Genomic DNA, 17,722 nt, shown 5'->3' on the forward strand with positions numbered 1-17,722 from the left:
GACTTTTGTGAAAAGTTACACATATTTAGGAAAACTTGAAGGAATCCAACAGAGTAAACAGCTCTCTATCAGGGACAACTAAATGTGCAAATTTCAAATGCTTTCTAAGATAAGTATAAATAATTCCATTTTTCACATTAAGAATGAAAATATTGATACACACAAAATATTAAAATATTGACTTTAGAAGAACTGGATGAACACTGATGTTTATTTGAGATTTTTAGAAAAAATGATTAAAAATTATTTTGAGGAAATAGCACTCAAGGTGGCAAACATGTCAGGTAATACAAGTAAAGGCTGTGTAGAGTTATAGATTACTAATATTTTCAGGTCATAAGTTCCGACCAAAAAAAAAAAAAAAATGGCAGCCTTTACCTCTGGGAACAATGTGTTTCCCCCCTTGTTTTCTATAACAAGTATGACAGCAACACAAAGCAAACAGAGAAACTGCAGGCCAAGGACAGAAAGAAATTTCCCTATGCTCATGGTCACAGGGTTTTGCTGTCCCAGCGCGAAGGTGCCACTGGTTGTGTGGTCGCTACCGGGACAGAGAGTTAAAACACAGCAAATAAAACTATCATTAAAGGTCACATCATCCCAGTGACCTTCTCCAATCTCATCCCCATTCCTTCCCAATTTTATCTCTAAAGAGGTAGGATATTCAAGGCATCTGTTTACTGCGGAGAGCAGTTATTTTTTTTTTATTTTTATTTTTTTTTCATCTGGCTAGCAAAAGGCTCTAACCCAAGTTTCAACAAGAAGCATGAGCTTTTAATGAATATACCTTTGGTGCAATTCCTTTTTTCTTAGGGAAGACAACCACAGTACGTCAAAGAGACCAAATCCCCAAGGTACTCGGGTACTCGCCCAAAAGAGGACTGACTATGAATACGTTATTTCAAGAAGACACTACAGCAAACACTTTACCCAGAGCAGAAGAAACATCTTCATTTAAATAACCCTGAAGTTTGAAATAAAATAAATAAAGTGAATTATATAGACAAAATATTTCACCACAATAAAAAAATTCCCTCATACATAATATAAGGGTACATTATATATGTACATTTTCATGCACACCTCAGGCGAACTTCTTTAGAAGTGAAGACAGTGATAACCAAGAGAGTCACACATCTTCCCACTACAATATTCTGATTTCTTCCAAGGTGCATACTGTAAAGAGCAGCTGGTTTGCTTTTCAGCGTGAACTGATTCGGTCTCAGCAGCCTCAGAGCCACAGTCTGTGGATAGCTCGGTGTCTGCCGTGTCCGCAGGAAATGGACGAGGCGGGGAGGGAAAGACCACTCACCACTGGCACTGAATTTGTCCGTTCTCCCTGAGCTTCCTGAACTTGAGGGCCTGCGGGCGTGGCGGGTCAGCTCCATGGCTCCAAGCCCGGCCGGTGTGGGGTTGTGCGGGGAGGAACGGCTCCAGGATCCCCAACCCACCTGACCGAGCTTCTTCTCCCTTTTCTCCCGAGAAGATGATGTAGTCCCGGCACACTTTCCGAGTCCATGCAGTTCCTGGCCTTCCGCGTGGCAGGCGAGCTGGCGGGGGAAGAGCAGCAGCCCATCCGCCACCCGTCGTCCCTGGCCTTGCTCTCGCTCCAAGGCCACCTCCGCAGGCTGGCCGTGACCGCGACCCGAGCTTCTCTTTGCTCCCCTGCTCGAAGCCGCCCACAGCTTGCTGCGGCTAGCACCATTGCCCGCTGAGTCTCGAGGTCCCCGGGGTCCCGCCGCACCCCTCAGCCATACAGCTGCTTGAACTGGAAGCACTCATTGCAGTAGCCGTTACATTTGGCGTTGCCGAAGTGATCGCAGGCAGGGGCCCGGCAGCGCTGTTTGGGGGGCTCCTCGGGAACCGGCTCGCCCCGGTGGGCCCCCACGCCCATGCGCTGGCCGAGGTGCTGGCACTCCATGCAGAGCTCCTCACTGCGGCAGGCCAGGATGTTCTTGCAGGAGGCCCTGGCACACTTGGGCCTGGAGGCGCTCGCCGTGCTTCGAGTGGCGTCTCTGCGCTGGCTCGATCTCTGAATGGAAAGAGCAGAGAGAACTGTTGGCCAGTTGCTCAGGGAGAGCACCAGGCAATCTCCTCAGCCTGCGCGGGTGTTACCAAGAACTCGGTGGGGTGGAGAGCCACCACCTGATCCAGGGAGCCAGAGCTGCACGTGCTGTCTGCGACTGGGAGCCGGCCAAAGAGGCCTCCTCCCAGTCCCATGAGCGCAGGCCCAGTGCAACCAAGGAGCCTGACCTGGAGGCCTGCGTAGGCTGGCCCAGCTAGCCTCCGCTTGGATTAGTGAGAAGCTGCCCTTCCCCTACCATGCTGTAAACAACAGGAGAGGCAACCATCAGCCTAAGTTGGCTTTTCTCCTATGCCACTGTGTGCAGGCACGTGGGCTACTCTGCCTCCTTCTCCTGTCTCCTGATAAAGGACTACTTCCAAAAGTCTGCTGGCCACTCAGACCCCTGTGCTGCTACAAATCAAAAAGTCTCTGTCTGGTATCAGGCTTTTTGGAGACTTTAAGAGGTTTTATTCTATGGCTGATTTGATTTACTTTTTTTTTTTTCTTCTTTTTTTTTTTAAAGATTTATTTATTTGACAGATAGAGATTACAAGTAGGCAGAGAGGCAGGCAGAGAGAGAGAGAGGAGGAAGCAGGCTCCCAGCCAAGCAGAGAGCCCGATGCGGGGCTCGATCCCAGGACCCTGGGACCATGACCCGAGCCGAAGGCAGAGGCTTCAACCCGCTGAGCCACCCAGGCGCCCCTGATTTACTTTTTAAATGAATTCTAAAGTACAGTTAGGCCACGAAAATCAAGAGTACCTACTGCACTTCCAACCCTGGGGGCCACAGGGACTTCTTCCCCAACCACAGCCTCCCTAAGGTTCTTCCCTGAAACTTGGTAGGGAGGAAAGTCCGCTGTCTCAGTGGGAAGCAGTGGCTCCGGGGAGGAGAGCTGGCCCAATGGGGGCGGGGAAGTACCTCAAAATGTCTCACCAGTTGCTCTTCAGTCCTTTTGGCTTCGTGAAATCTCTGACTCTGAGCTTCGATGAAACACTTCTGACAGTATCCTTCAAACACGGTGCTTCCCAGGGTGCCACATTCCCTTCCCAGGCAGGGGACAGCATTCTGGAACCTGGGGGCTGTGGGACTGGCTTTCGTGGAGGCAGTGACAAAATCTGAAAGAGAGTTGGAGCTCATGAGTGCCACAGGTGGTCTCCAAGCAGAAAGAGAGAGACCGCCAGGTTCTGGATATAGGTTAGGGCACCCTGGGCTGTGCATACATGAGCACGGCCTTCTCTAAATTCAGTCGAAGAAAAAAAAAAAAAAAACGATAATAATGCCATTACGGAAATGGCATCGTGCTTTGACTTTACAGACCTCTCGTTTTTGAACGTGCTGCACGGGCCAGGCATGGTAACGGAACGGAGACACTAACTGCCTATCGGTCCGTCTTCAAACGAGAGGTTTCTAAATCCACCTGCATTTTCTCGGGGTCAGAGGAGACTTCCCTCTCTTCAGCTACTGCCCATCAATTCTGGACTTCTCTCTGTTACATCCACATATCCAAAAAGTCTTATTTAAACTCTGCCTCACAAATGCCAGATGCTAAATGATCACGTGAAATAAAATTCTATGAACTCTATCTAGGAGGGGCTGTAGGACTTTGGAAGGTGGTTTTCTGTGTCTTTCGCTTCCGAGTGACCATCCCGCTGGGCCAGCTGTACTCTCCCCCCAGCCCAGAGGGGCTGCTTTCTGGCAGCTCAGGAGCAAAACTGCTTCTGGCACAGGGGTTTAGAAACGGGGCTTAGGAAATCTCAGTTCACTCACGTTTGTTTTCTCTGTACTCGATGAAACACAGCGTGCAGAAGCCTTTGTTTTCTGGAGTCCCGAAATACATGCAGCCGGCTTTTCTGCACTTGCTGGTCCCCATCCTGTCCCCTGGAGTCCGCGTGGCCTGAGAGAGGCAGCCGGAGGGAGCCTCGGTCCCAGCTCTATGGCAAGAATGTGTGGAGAGACTCTGGACGAGCTGCGAGGGGTCTGACTTGGACCTCTGGTGACAGGAAGGAGGGACGCTGGAACTGAGGCCCGAGGAGGGCTCTGCCGTAGTCCTTTTGAAGCAAGTACTGCAGATCCCATTAAACGTCCTGGTGACGTCCTGCAGGCAGGCTCGGCACTTACCGGGGTCCAAGTGCCTCGTGCTGTCCGAGGGGTGGCCCACGCCCAGCTGCCGAGCATTGTGGCAGCGCTCACAGAATCCATTATGCTGCACATTCAGCGTGAAAGGGCAGCCGGGGCTCCTGCACTTCATAGCGGTGGTCTCGCTGAACAGGAAGAGACTGGGCGCCGTCGGAGGGGCCGAATGAGGCCCCCCAGTTGGCTCCTCGGGGCTCCAGCCCATGGGCTCATAGGCCTCGCCCCGGGAGGGCCCGAGAGCCATGCCAGGGAGCACCTCGGGGCCTGGCTTGGAGTGCAGCTTTGAGGATTTGCTTTGGGTCTTTTGCCGCCTCTCTGAGCACTCGTGGCACAGAGGCTGGGTGTTCACGGACATGAAGAAAGGACAGTTGGGTGTTTCACATTTTACGTCCATGAGCGAAAGCTGGGGAACGGAAGGTTCCAAGGGATTCTGAGCATGTGTCTCTCTCCGCTCCTGCTCATTATTCTCCTGCCATTTCTTGTACTCATGCTGGACAAGTTCAAAGTAATCATCTACCAGATTTATTTCTTTGGGTAAGTTGGCTTCATCTAGCCTAAAGAGCAAAAGGAAAAATATGAGACTACACACAAACATGGACACACACACACACACACACACACACACACACATGCATACACAATTTCACATCATGAGCTCAGAGGCCAAACTCCTAGAATGTGGATTATGGCAATACTTGATAACCACTCACTGAAATGCAGGCCAATGATCATGAGTCTACACCTCCAGCACAGTACTTTCCAATACTGCTAAAGAGATTTCATTTTTTCAAGAACCACAGTCTTATTTAATCAATCTTAGTCTACTCCAAATTACTGATAATTCTAAAGAAAGGGCTATTCTGGGGACACTGCTATACTTGACTCTTTTAAAAACTCACTTTTACTTTTTAACTTCTCTGATGTCAAACTTCTAGTAAAACATCATGTAGCATGTTCTTTTGGGACTAGTCTACGTTATAATTCAAATTACTTTGGGACCCTGTTGCCTGTATTTTGGGGTTATTAATCTTAAACTGGCAGCTGGTGTCTATCAGCACGGACTACCCCGCACAGTGACCAAGCAGCGGACATACCCCTGGGTGCTGTCCACTGACTTCTAAGCCTCTGTCATGTGTCTGCCTCCCCCTCTGGTGTATTTCAAGTCCTAAAAAATAGGCATCTCTCCAACATAAAGCCAGTGTTTAAGATCTGGACACCTGCACTGCACGTCGTCTGGGTCTTGCCTCCACTTCCCAAGTGGAAAAATCATATGCCTGCCCACATAAAGATGACCCACAACCCCGACTGTGTCTGAGGTGTCTGTCCTTACCAAGAAGCCAAGAGAAAAAGGCTTCTGTTTCCAAGAATTTTCACTTGCTAGCCTAGTACTACGGCAGTTAAACACAACGCAACAAAACTATCCTTGGTTCAAGAGACTTTAAAGCCACAATCCTGACTGTCAGCATCCAGCTATGCAGGAAAGTGACCACGGAGAAATTACTCGCTCCCACGTGAAACCCAAGTTGGTATGGTCTCCCATCATCCTCTCTGACTATATACACCACACTTGGATCTGTTGCACATTGGAGGAAACCGGCTTCAAATAACTTTATGGTTGAGCTCTGGGATGGCCTCAGCTTATGTGGTGGAAGTAAAAGCAGCTGAAGATGACAAAGGACAGAGGTAAGGATAAACTCTTACTTTGCGGCATTGATCAAATGGGTGGTGCCGTGGTCCCAGCCTTGGACGGGGATTTCGATCACCATCAAGTACTCTTTCAAGAGCTTCTCCTTCATCTCGTTTTCAGGATCTGTCAAAAAGTGAACTTTTAAGTCTTCAAATCTTCCTCGCTCTCTGTTAACAAGTGGAACAGCTCGGATTTCTGAGGGAAAGAAGCAACACATAAGCGACACGGGATTCTAGTAAATGAGATTATGTGTGAGGCTGCATATATAATGGTCACATTTCACAAACACAGAAAAGATACAATGAAAGGGTAGAAAAGTATCATCTAGTCACAATCAAATGCAGATGGGGAAACAAACTGCACTAAACTCCAACATAAAATTCTTTGTATGTTCTGGAAGCTCAGAGAATTAGGCAGCCTGGAGGCAGTGGATCTCACTGGGTAAATCATCACACTTCAGAACCACGCTGATCTGAGTCTGAACCCTGGCTTTGCCACTGTCAAGCTCTGTGACATTAGGGAAGTTACTGAACTTCTCTGAGCTTCAAGCATCTCTGTAAAACAAGGCTTCCAGTGCTTACGGTCCACAGGGACGCTGTGAGGATGAAATGAGATGAAATAAATGTCCGAGAAGTACTGAAGTACTTCGCACACTGCCTCTTCCACTGGAAGCTATCTTAGTAATAGCTAACCTGACAGACACTGACCTGCTCTGGGCCAGGGCTCTGTGGGCCTCACTCGGTCATATATCAAAGGGTGGTGGTCACGTCACAGATCTCCTACTTGCAGCTAAGCTGTGGGAAGTGCTTTCCAAGCCATACACAAAGATGGCGGGATTACTGCCATGGCTTTACTGTTGCTAACCAGGCACATGATGGAACACTGTATTCACATACAAATAATAAACATAAACAAGGCTCTTGCCAGAGGGCCTCAAAGAGCCCAGTGGTCAGTGGGAACAGGGTGTCCCAGTATCTAGCAGCAGTTACAAATGTGAATCCATGCTGTGTTCTCACCAGGTCCGCTGTCCTTCAGGGTCACCAGGGGTACAAAGTGCTGGCTGTCATAGCCGAGAATGATGGGGTATCGGTAGCACTCCTGGGCTGGCCAGTGGAGAGGCAGGTAAATCCCGCCCACCTTCAATGGAGCGAAATTGGAACCCGATTCCAAACTTCTCAGCATTTTGTCTGTTTAGGGAAAGAGCAAGAGAAATAAGGACCTCAGGTGGTTTTCATCAAATTCCCTTCAGCTACTATTGCTGGTGACCCAGGTAGCCTCGGTTTTTCCGAAGAGCTAACTCATTAAAGCCAACCGGCCCTCGAATACAAATAAGCAACCTGCAGGCTCTCACCTGAGATGACAATGATTGGTCTTCTGAGGATGTTGCAAAGGACAAATATGTGTATTTCTTCCAGTGAGTTATACTGAAGTCCACCTCGGGCCACGGGTGTGTCTGTGGATGCCATTTTGATTAGGCTGTCCCATTCATCAGTCCAATTCTAGGAAGTGGGTAAAGGGAAAATCGGGATTGAATGAACTATGCATTAAACGTCAGTCGGACTTTGCTCTACAATTATTCATTTATATAACCTGGCTGACTTTTCCCCTTTCTGGAAATCATCATTTGACTGATCACACTTTTTTCCCCAGTTTGGTTTTCTTCCTTTACTTTTTTCCACTACAAGGCCAACTTAGAAGTGGGGGAGGATGGGGACAGCACCTGCTTTCAAAAAAATCCCTGATGAGGCATAACACCAAAGCCCCTTATCCAAATGTTCACAAAAATTCCAAGCCTGTGACTGAGAATGGTGAGCCCCACATCTGAATTTGATTGGCAGGCTCGGTAAAGCATGCAAAGGGCAATCAGATGGGAAAGCAACCAAAACACCACAGGAAAGACCAAGTAGCCCTTCTGCTAAGACGAAGAGATCCACAGCTGGGAATCTGCTGCCCGGAAACCTCCCAGCCATGACAAAAGCCTCAAGTTCATCCCACAGGAGGTTTCTGGTGTTTTCCATGGACTGTGCTCTGCTTAGCCAAGTTCGCGTGACCTAGGAAGTCATATGGTCCTCAAGAGCAGGGGATGGCCCGAGAGACCCTTCACCCACCATGGAGCACTATCGATAGATATTTAATGGGGGAGCAAAACATACCCGAGTGTCGTAGCAAAGCCCCGTTTCCACAAATTCCTGGGATTTAAGAGACTCCAGCTGCCAGCGGAATTTAAAGTTGCGTGTGTCCGTCTCCTTGAGAGTGCTGAAGAGTGCCTTCCTCAGGACCAGGTCTGTGTCCTGAACACCCCACATATACTGAGAAGCAGCGTGCATGAGGCAGTTTCCATCACCTGGGGAAGAAGCCATACACATCAAAGGCCTAGCAGAAATTTTTAGAATGCACTAGCCCTGCTTCTAGTACAGGGGACCCAGTAGGGCATGTGAGAGATGCAAACAGTTTACTTTCTTAGTCCAACAGCCAACTGAGAACATTTCACAAGGTGATGACATCTATAGGGAAAAAAACCACTCTTTCCACTCTTAATTTTAACGATGGACCCAACAGAACAAAGGGGCCAGGAACTGATTATCAGGGGACCTTGGTTCTAGCCTGGCTTGCCTTAACTGGTTTAGGCGTGACCTTGGGGGAAATTCCTCAGCTTCTGAGTGTTGCTTTTTTTTTCTTCTTTGTGAAATGATGGTATTGGGTTATGATCTCTAAAGTCTGTCCCGTTCTAGCATTCCTTGATGTTTTGGCTAAGACACCGGCACTATTACTCTGTGGCTCTAGAGAGAACACACCGGGTAATGTGCACAAACCAGGAGGCTGGCTTGGCTCCGCTTACTAGACAGGGATGGTCTGGCTATGAGTCAGTGGTAAATGACTTGACCATTCCACTGAGGCCTCTGGGGCCTGGGAGTTTCCTCTCCTGGTTTATCAAGTGGGATCGAGAACACCGCATTACCTCCTAAGCCTGCCTTTGAGCATTGTGAGAAACAGGCCTAATTTTACTCCATGAATTTGTTACTTTCACAGGTCAAAACCCACAATTCAAGAGGCTGTCTTATTTCCAACCTCCAAACAATAAACATTTGGGGGGAGTGTTTAATATCAAAAAAGTCAACTCCTTAGTAACTCATGGCCAAGTGCACCACTGTTTTTACAAACAGGAGTTCGACTGTTTTCTTACATTACTCTACAAGTGGGGTTATCAACGTTTTTTGAAGCTTTTACAGTCATACTGTGAAAAACAAAAACAAAACAACAAAGAAAACCCTTCAAATATATATACCCATCTACAACTCGTATCCCTGCAATTCATACACAGGGAAAAACGAGCTAAGTAAGTATTCACGAGAATGAACAAAATAGATCGCTTAGCCTTTTGTCTTGGCAGAAGTGTGGCAACGATTACATTCTGTTGAAATTTCCCCTTTGCAAAATCTAGAGCAAAGATAAGGCTTTTTTTCTTCTTCTTGTGCTTACTTTCAGTTCTTTATTGAGATGCACCAGTACAAAATTCCCTAAGCAACATCTGGAATTCCCCAGTGCTAAGTTATTTGACTAGCAATTGAGCAACAGCTATTGTACTTTTTGTTCTGGTGTGTAGACATTTAAACTGCGAAGGGCGCCCTGGACTTTCCAAGTGGGTGTGGTCAGGGTGAGCTGGAATAGGGCTACTCATTATACAAGTGAAATCGCGGCAGCCAATAGACGCTGGAATTTTTCACTTGAAGTTTCAATTTTATGCCACCTACTCCCTTCCTCATTCACCGCAGTCTCATAACCTCAAATGCAAACTTGTGAATCACCCCCTCCCCAAACAGACCACTGACTTTGTACAACCCTCCTGAGGGGCTGGGGGTTTAAAAAAAAAAAAAAAAGGTGCTTAATAAAAGCCAGAGAGTAAAAGTCGCTTTGTCTATCCCCCTAAATATCTTTTCTTCCTTTTCCAGAATTTTAAGGAATTTTCTTGAAAGTGGGGAAATAAGATCTGAGTCCCTACATTCCTATTTCCCAGAAAATGTTATCAAAATACACTTGCTTTTGTAGCTTTATTTGTAGCATGAATCCTTGTAGACTTTAATGACACACCTTTGCAAAACAAGTGTTTACTATTTGTATTCATTATTTTCTTAAGAAGTAAGTTCAACCTAAAATGTCAGTTAATTCTGTTAATGATAAGAAGGTTTTCCTCTTCCTACCACATCTCTAATTTGGCAGAATCTCTCTGTTTCCAACTCTCCCAGAGTTCACTCTATTTCTTTTTTGTAACAAAATGGGAAAGAGCTAAAACCACAAACTGTCAGGAATATAAACCCCTTGATGATGACTTAACATAATTACCCACTTCTACGCATCACTTGATTTAAGGCCAAGAAAAATGTAAACATTAGCTCTCCCCAGTTTTCATTCTACCTTTGTTTCTAAGAATCTGTGCTTCAAAAGTAGAGGCAAGATATTCAAGTAATGCACCAGAACCAACCCCCTTCACCAAACACCACAAAATATACCTATCTTCAGGCACTCCACGCTGCCCAACTCAAAAATGGCCAACGTGAATGTACCAGCTAAGTTAATTAACACTCTCATCCTCTCATTGTCAACAAGGATTTCTGTGCTTGGATGTATTAATTTGATCAAGGTGGTCTTAAAGAAGGACTGTTACTTATATAAGAACCTGATTCCTGCCCTCATCTATAAGCATTTAATTGATCACAGACAGTCTACTTGCTTCTTGTAATAACCAGCAACATTATAATGCAGGATTTTGTATCTGCCTGAAACAGTGTGCTTGGATGTGGCCATGATGCACACACTCTTGCTCGAAGGAAACAATCAAAAAGCAAAACAGTAAAGTTTAGTACAGGAAACAGCTATTAGTGGTAAAGGGCCATTGAGCAGATACACACAGATAGCAAGAAATTCAGAACTAGGAATCCCTAAACATAACGAAGTAAAGCTCTAAAGTTTGTGCTAAAAATCTCAAGTATCTTTCCACTTCATGTCATGGGACCCAAACCAACAGAACCTAGGTAAGGGAGAGGCAGGCAACAGCCATTCACTGGTTAACCCATAAAATGCCATCAGTTCAAGTCGTGTAAGGTCATCATTACGAGCATCTTCTAATGACAGTGGGAAACAATAGTAATACTAGTTTTCACACCATGCTTTCCTTTTGAACTTAAAGCCTTTTAATGTTTCCATTACTGGCCAGGAAAGGGTATTTTACAAATGATTACACAAACAGTCACAAAAATTAGACACACAAGTCCCTCAATGGGAGGCATGGTATTTTGGAATGCATTCTTCAAGTCTCAGTGCCTCTACTCTCTAATACACACAATTACAAAATATCCTCCGTAAAAATATTGGCAAAACCAGCTTGTTTTTATCACATGTCTTTCATAGAGTATTCTATATTAAGGGTTCTGTGCTCTCAAGAGACTTGAATTTGGGCCAGCGCTATCAGAATTGAATGAATGGGGACCCAGCATGGTGGGAGCCGAGCCTTAGACAAATCTTCTTACCATTCGTTTTCAGTGCCACCAGCTTCCTGACTTCTCGACACCAGTTGAGCTTCTTCTGGCTTTCGAGGGAGGCCTGGATGTTTCTGTCAATGAGAGCTTTGTGGATGATCTCCCGAAATTGTGGACAAAACTGGCAAGTTCTGAACATTTCTAGTGTGTATCGGTGCATAGACTTAAAATGGTGAATGATCCCATTGGTAGGCTTAAATATATCTTCCGGAGTTCTCTCTCGTATCTTCACAGCTTTCCGCATGTTGCTCAAATACAAAGCCTGGGGAAGGAGTTGTTCAGCCATTGTGCTCTGCAATACCTGAAGAGGAGGGGAGAAAAACCCATTCCGTTAGTCCGCCTTTGATACCACTCCTATATACCTGCCTGCAGGAAACCCCAGTGTTTGATCTTGTCATTACCCTAATCTGTAGGCAAAAGATCTTAGTCACCTCTACTCCCAGGATACTAGCTGGCCCCCAAGATTAACTCACACTGGACTGTTTTAAGTTACATCACTTTTAAAGATTAGTCTAAACAAGAGAAGGAAGGCGGGGAGTGGGTACTGAGGAGGAGGGGAATAACCCGCATTTTCAGTAACGTTTGTCAGGGAGCCAAGCCTATCTGTCAGCAACAGGTACTGCACCTCATAACCGGCAAGCTCCCCTCGCATTCTCATGGCACCCTGACGCCACAGCCACTGGGTCTTTGGAGCCCTGAATGCCAGTGAAGGACACAAGGCAGCCTGGGCAATTCTATAGCTCCTCCCCTAAGACATGGTTCAGCAGAACTTGCTCTCCGGCAGTTCCTTGATTTTTCCTTCAAGCCCTCCCTCCCTATACTGCAAAGGAAATGCTTTGTGAAAAACCTTGCAATTTTATGTTGTTACCTAGGCTTCTGATTAGTTTCCTCTTCAGTCCCAAGGAGAAGTATTTATAAAGAGCTCATTTGCAAAATGAATTATAATATTTATAAAAGTTAAAAAAGTCTATTTCCAGTAAGATGCTTTGCAATTTTAAGAGCAAACAGTAAGTCTTTTGGAACCCTCTCTGTTGAACTTTACAACATCAGAATAATAGAATTGTAAGAAGAATAGAAAGATAAATTTTACACTTCCAAGAACAGGCATTAGAGTTCCATTATTCCAATGCAACTGCCAACCACATTTATTATTATCCTCCAGGGACCAACACTCAGATGCATTTCCCACCCTGTCTTCATGCTGAAATCTTCAAGCATAATCCACGGGTGGAAAAAAAACAACGTCTGGAAGCAGGCAAGGAAAGATGGCCAGGAACACTCAGGACAAATGAAGGAAGCTGGGGGCAAAACCCAGCATCTACAACCCATGCCAACAGCCTGGGTTGTTGTGAATTGACACAACATGGTATCCTCCTAGTGTGGGGTTGTGTGGAAAGCCAGCTGTTATTCACAAGCCTCAGCAGGGTGCCTCACCATACATCTTGGTTTCCAAGATGAAAACAAAGATGGTTTCAGAGCATGAAGATATTCCCTAGGGAGTTTCATGACGATTGTTAATCTCGCTCCTGTATCACACTATTTACCAGGGCAAGCTTTTAGTTGAGAAAGACCTGAAACCTATGTAAAAGTGAGAAGAAACCTAGATTTTTAGGGAAGTCTTTCCTACGTGGGTCTAGGCTCTCTTAAAGCCATTGATGAAGCGGTTTAAATTCTTGCGGTCCACTCAAAGCAGAGAGGTTAGACTAGGTGACCCCGAGGTTGCTTTCTGGTGATAGCTCTGGATCAGGATTCCTAATCTGATTGCCAGTGAGGCCTGGGAGAAGTAATTCTCTGGGTCAGTTGGTAATCTTTCCTTTGACGTCAGACATTCCCTGGAGGTGGAACTGAGCAAAATTAGAGCAGGACCATAAGCACAATGAGGGGATAAAAACATTACGCCCATCTCCACTTCGTGGCACGGTCAAAGTCTTGCAATGCCACTCATTCATCTGTCCATCACTCAAAAAGCACTACCTGGGGGCGCCTGGGTGGCTCAGTGGATTAGGCCGCTGCCTTCCGCTCAGGTCATGATCTCAGGGTCCTGAGATCGAGCCCCGCGTCTGGCTCTCTGCTCCGCAGGGAGCCTGCTTCCTCCTCTCTCTCTGCCTGCCTCTCTGCCTACTTGTGATCTCTCTCTCTGTCAAATAAATAAATAAAATCTTTAAAAAAAAAAAAAAAAAAGCACTACCTGACCACCTACTAAAGGTAGAGTGCCATGTTTGATGCTGGGGCTAAAAAACCCAAGATGACCTTATTCCCTGTATGCAGCCAAAGCAACAGAAGTACACGTTCCGCTCAGGTTCCACAGCAGCCAAGGCAGACAGCTTTGCCTCGACGCCAGATCTTCCGACACCTGCCCCTCGCTATTCCCACAACACCACCTCTGGGGCTGCAACGCCTGCTGCTCTCAGATGGAACGAGGTGGGAAGTAAAAAGATCTGAAACAAGCTAGGTGTTGCCTTTTTGTTTTCCTGAGTCTTCTACCACTCTCTTCTCACTTCAAGACCTTTCAGCCAAGACCTCAAATAGTGAGAGCCATAAGCCATAATCAAGACATGCAAATGTCCCTACCAGATAGCCCACGGTCCTCTCATTCATGGGTCTGGCCTTGCACAGACTGCAGAACCGCCTCCTTGAAAGAATCAAAACCCACCATCCAAATTCCCAGTTCTCGGATTTCTCCACATTTAAGATTAAGGAGTAAATGTTCCTGACCTATGATGATAATGTCCTTATGGGTAAAGACAGGCACTATCACCCTTAAGATTTCTTTAACATTTGTTACCTCACTGACTTTTTATGCACAAATGCCTCATCGAATTTTTGCAAAGGATCCCTCCGAAACTTCGAAAATTGTACAAAGAATCATAGAAATCAAAGCAGCCCCTTGGACAATGAGAACGCAGCAGTAAGTGGCTACTCAACAATTTGGGACACAGGGGTTTGGGTTTAATCGACAATGGTTCTCCCGAGATGCTGCCCTGAGTCCCTTGACCAGAGACCAGCTTTCTAAGGAAAGAAGATCAGAGGCAGGGAGAACTGAAAACAAAGCGATCTCAAAAGAGCTGAGCTCCTTCCTTACTTAATACCACTGCTTTCCTGAGAGGCCAGGTGGCAGGATGTGGGACAACCCGGGCTGACAAAGACTGTCTGACTGTGGGGTAGGGGCTGGGGCAGGGGCCTGCAGATCACTGTGAAGTGGAGCACCCGCAAAGCAGGTCGACGACCCACTTTAACATGCACACTTCTCTTGCACGGCTGCCACTGAGGATCGACACTGTCCCTGGACCCCACCCACCTCCCCGCACTTCGCTCCCAGTGTCTGCAAGCTGTCCCCGGACAGGCTGGCTGGCGGAGTCCTCCACCCCCGCCCGGTTTCGTGGCCTCCCAGACATCCCAGGGGCGGTGGGGTGCTTCTGCACAATCTGGGAAGAAGCCATAGCGGTTCTGCAAGGTCTACGTGTCCAACAGCATCCAGAGCTCGATTTAAAAATACGAAAGGCACGAAAAAGAGCGAAACACCAAGGACCACCCGACCTGGGAGTCCGGAGGCTACTCGCCAGGAGTCTGCTACAGCTTAAGTTCTTTGCAGTATTTAAAAGGAACAGCTGGCTGGAGGATTCCAGAGCTGTCACCCCAACATCTGGCGCGGCGACCTCTACTCCTAGCATTTCAAAACCCACAGTGGGCACAAACGGCCAACAAACTCCCCACCAGGACCGCTGCCAAACCCATGCCAGGTAGGACCAGCCCGCGAATCGCTGCCGATTACAGACCCGCAACCCCTGACCCCGCCGAGCCGTGGCAGACGGAACCGGGACGCGGCGGTTACCTGTCCCGGCCGCGCGTTCCTCTTCCGAAGTCCCAAGTCCAGGTCAGGGCAGGCGCGCGCCGCAGGCGGGGTTCGGGGCCGCGCGGAGGAGGCGCCCCATGGACGCCGGGGCTTGGCGCTCGCTCGCTGGCCCGGCCGGGGGTGGGAATGGTGCCCGCTGCCTCCCTCCGCCACCGCCGCAGCACTTCTCCCGGCGGCTGCTGTCACCGCTCCGCCCCCACGGGCTCCGAGCTCGCTGCACTTGGCCCGCTGCGAAGACTGCAGACTGCCAGTTCTCTTTTTCCCTTTCTGTTTTACCGCCGGCGGAGAGCGGGGATTTCCACCCGGGGACTTTCCAGTCACGTGATGCCCGGCCCGGCGCCGAGAGCCGCGGGTCGCCGGCCGCCAGGGGGCGCAGAGGGCTCGGGAGGCGCAAGGGGTGCTGGAGGCGAGCGGCGCCCCGCCCCGCCCCGCGCGAGAAACTCCTGAGCCCCGCCCCCGGGTGTCCCCGCGTGAGTCACCTGGGCATTTCGGAAGCTGGCCCAACGTCACATCCATGTGGAAATCGCGATGATGGGAACTGGAAATGAAATAGGTTCTTTTTTCTCAGCCGTTTTTCTGCAGAAAATCACCAACTGTGAAGAACAAGAAGGGAAATAATAAAGAAAGAAAACCCTAAAAACCACCCGGGCGTCCGGGACCGCAGGCCTCAGACAGGGTTTGAAAAGCTGGGGCTGTGCACGTGACGAGCTCCTAGGGGAGAGCCCTACTTTGGGCCCGGGCGGGGATTTCGAGAAAAGAAAGCGGTCACGGCCCTTGGTCCCCACCCCAGCGGTCCTGCCACCCAGACTCCAGGCTGGTGGGGGTAACATCCTGAGGCCCCGCAGCCTTGAAATTTGCAGGGGCAAAACCAATCGTAGGTCAGGTTAAGAATCAGAACAACTATCAGCCCTGTCTGCACTTAAATTACTTCCCATTCTCCATTTCTGCATACCAGGTGCCCAGGTGACGCCGTGTTCGGGTAGCATTTCAGTTTAGAAATGATTTCCAATCCATTACTATCCTTGCCATGTCCCCCTAAGATCCTATTAGGAGTTCTTTATTCTTATTTTTAAATTTTTATTATTTATTTATTTGATAGAGAGCAGGTGGAGGGAGAAGCAGGCTCTCCACTGAGCAGAGAGACCGATGCGGGGCTGGATCCCAGGACCTTGGGATCGTGACCTCAGCGGAAGTAGACGCCTAACCGCTTAACCGATTGCCACCCAGGTGCCCTTAGGAGTTCTTTTAGAGGACCTGACAATTAGTTCACTCCCAGGTGCTAAAAGCTGATAATACTTTTTACACACTGGCCGCCCCACCCCTTATTAAATAGTGTGGTAACCCACTGTCTTTACCCAGGGGACATCCTGTGGAAATAGGTGTCAGCCACCTGGGCAGTGGAGGTACCTGAACTGCAGAGGGAGAGGCAGGCACATGTGCTGCCTAGCAGTGCCCCAGGCCCATTACTTAGAAGAGCTAAACTAGAACCAGACTGAAATGTTCTGTGCATTGTCTCCTTCTAGACTTAACTATACTTGTCAGACCATGCCTCTCAGTTTGGGAATTAGAAAAATATGCTTCCCTCTCCAGTAAGGACCTGCAGAGACAGATGGGGCCTGGGAAGAGGATGGCACTTTTTTGGCAAAGGGAGACTTAGAGAAGAGAGTCAGTGGTGGCCAAGTTTCCAAGGCTCGTGTTGGCCATTTGAAACGGATAGTTTGGATTTCGGACAACTCCAAGACCACCTTGTATTTCTTCTTGTACCTGCTGGTATAAGCTTCTCATTCACAAATGTTTTTAGCTGCCAGCTCTACAACAATGGATAGTGAATACGATGATTGTAATGCTTATTAAGTCCTTACTATATGCTACTCTCCAGGCTAGGTGTTTGAAATGCACTCTGCCATTTGAATCTCCAAACAGCTCCACTTTGAAGCTGAAGAAATTGAAGTGTAAGAAGCTTAAACCATTTGCCCAAAGTCTACTTGATGACTCAGTGGCAGAGCTGTGATTGGAACTGGGCCTGTTTACTCCGAGCAAGGTAAACGCTGTTAGGTCTTAACTATTACTCTCAGAAAAAAATCCTCCAAGATTTAAAATCTCAAGGCTCTGGTTTCTATCCTGGTCCCCAACCTCACAAATGCACGGCGCTCGTTTAGGCAAAGGTGGATGCTGGGCGGTGGTAGAATGTGGGCTTGGGAGCCAGATAGGCCTTGATTCCATCCTCGGGAAACTTTCCGGGCTAGTCGAGATGATAAAAGATGGCATTTGTGAACGAGCAGCCTCAGACCACTCTCCCCTTGTGTTCTTTTAGAAACAGAATTTGCCTTCTCTGTCTCCTGTCTGTAGCTCTGGCCCCCTAACTCCTCCTGTAGCTTCCACTGCCCCACTAGGTCTACAGTGGGTTTGATGTGCTGGGAGTGCATAGCAGGAGTAACAAGCCTGAAAG

General features: G+C 47.9%; 1 protein-coding gene across 2 annotated transcripts; it reads right to left on the bottom strand.

Moving 5' to 3' along the window:
* Positions 1–926: 926 nt before the first annotated feature.
* Positions 927–17,153, bottom strand: TNFAIP3 (TNF alpha induced protein 3). 2 transcript variants are annotated; one of them, XM_046005707.1, is made up of 9 exons: positions 15,253–17,153; positions 11,412–11,721; positions 8,040–8,230; positions 7,238–7,385; positions 6,903–7,073; positions 5,901–6,081; positions 3,834–4,753; positions 3,000–3,181; positions 927–2,032 (listed from the first exon to the last, which is right to left on the bottom strand). In XM_046005707.1, the coding sequence occupies exons 1-9, from the start codon at positions 15,787–15,789 to the stop codon at positions 1,748–1,750; spliced, it is 2,925 nt and encodes a 974-aa protein (XP_045861663.1). In that variant the 5' UTR covers positions 15,790–17,153; the 3' UTR covers positions 927–1,747. The 2 variants fall into 2 exon arrangements, with proteins under 2 accessions (XP_045861663.1, XP_045861661.1); XM_046005705.1 differs by having other exon boundaries at positions 2,985–3,181.
* Positions 17,154–17,722: the final 569 nt, after the last annotated feature.

The sequence above is a fragment of the Meles meles genome, chromosome 5 (assembly GCF_922984935.1).
Source record: "Meles meles chromosome 5, mMelMel3.1 paternal haplotype, whole genome shotgun sequence".
NCBI classification, from domain to species: domain Eukaryota; kingdom Metazoa; phylum Chordata; class Mammalia; order Carnivora; family Mustelidae; genus Meles; species Meles meles.

Excerpts from the sequence above, each read along its gene's own strand:
- TNFAIP3 (XM_046005705.1), bottom strand. The coding sequence starts at position 15,789 with ATGGATGTGACGTTGGGCCAGCTTCCGAAATGCCCAGGTGACTCACGC. Across the intron at positions 11,722-15,252 it reads GGAACGCGCGGCCGGGACAG|GTATTGCAGAGCACAATGGC; the intron begins GTAACCGCCGCG and ends CCTCCTCTTCAG. Across the intron at positions 7,074-7,237 it reads ACCAATCATTGTCATCTCAG|ACAAAATGCTGAGAAGTTTG; the intron begins GTGAGAGCCTGC and ends TTCCCTAAACAG.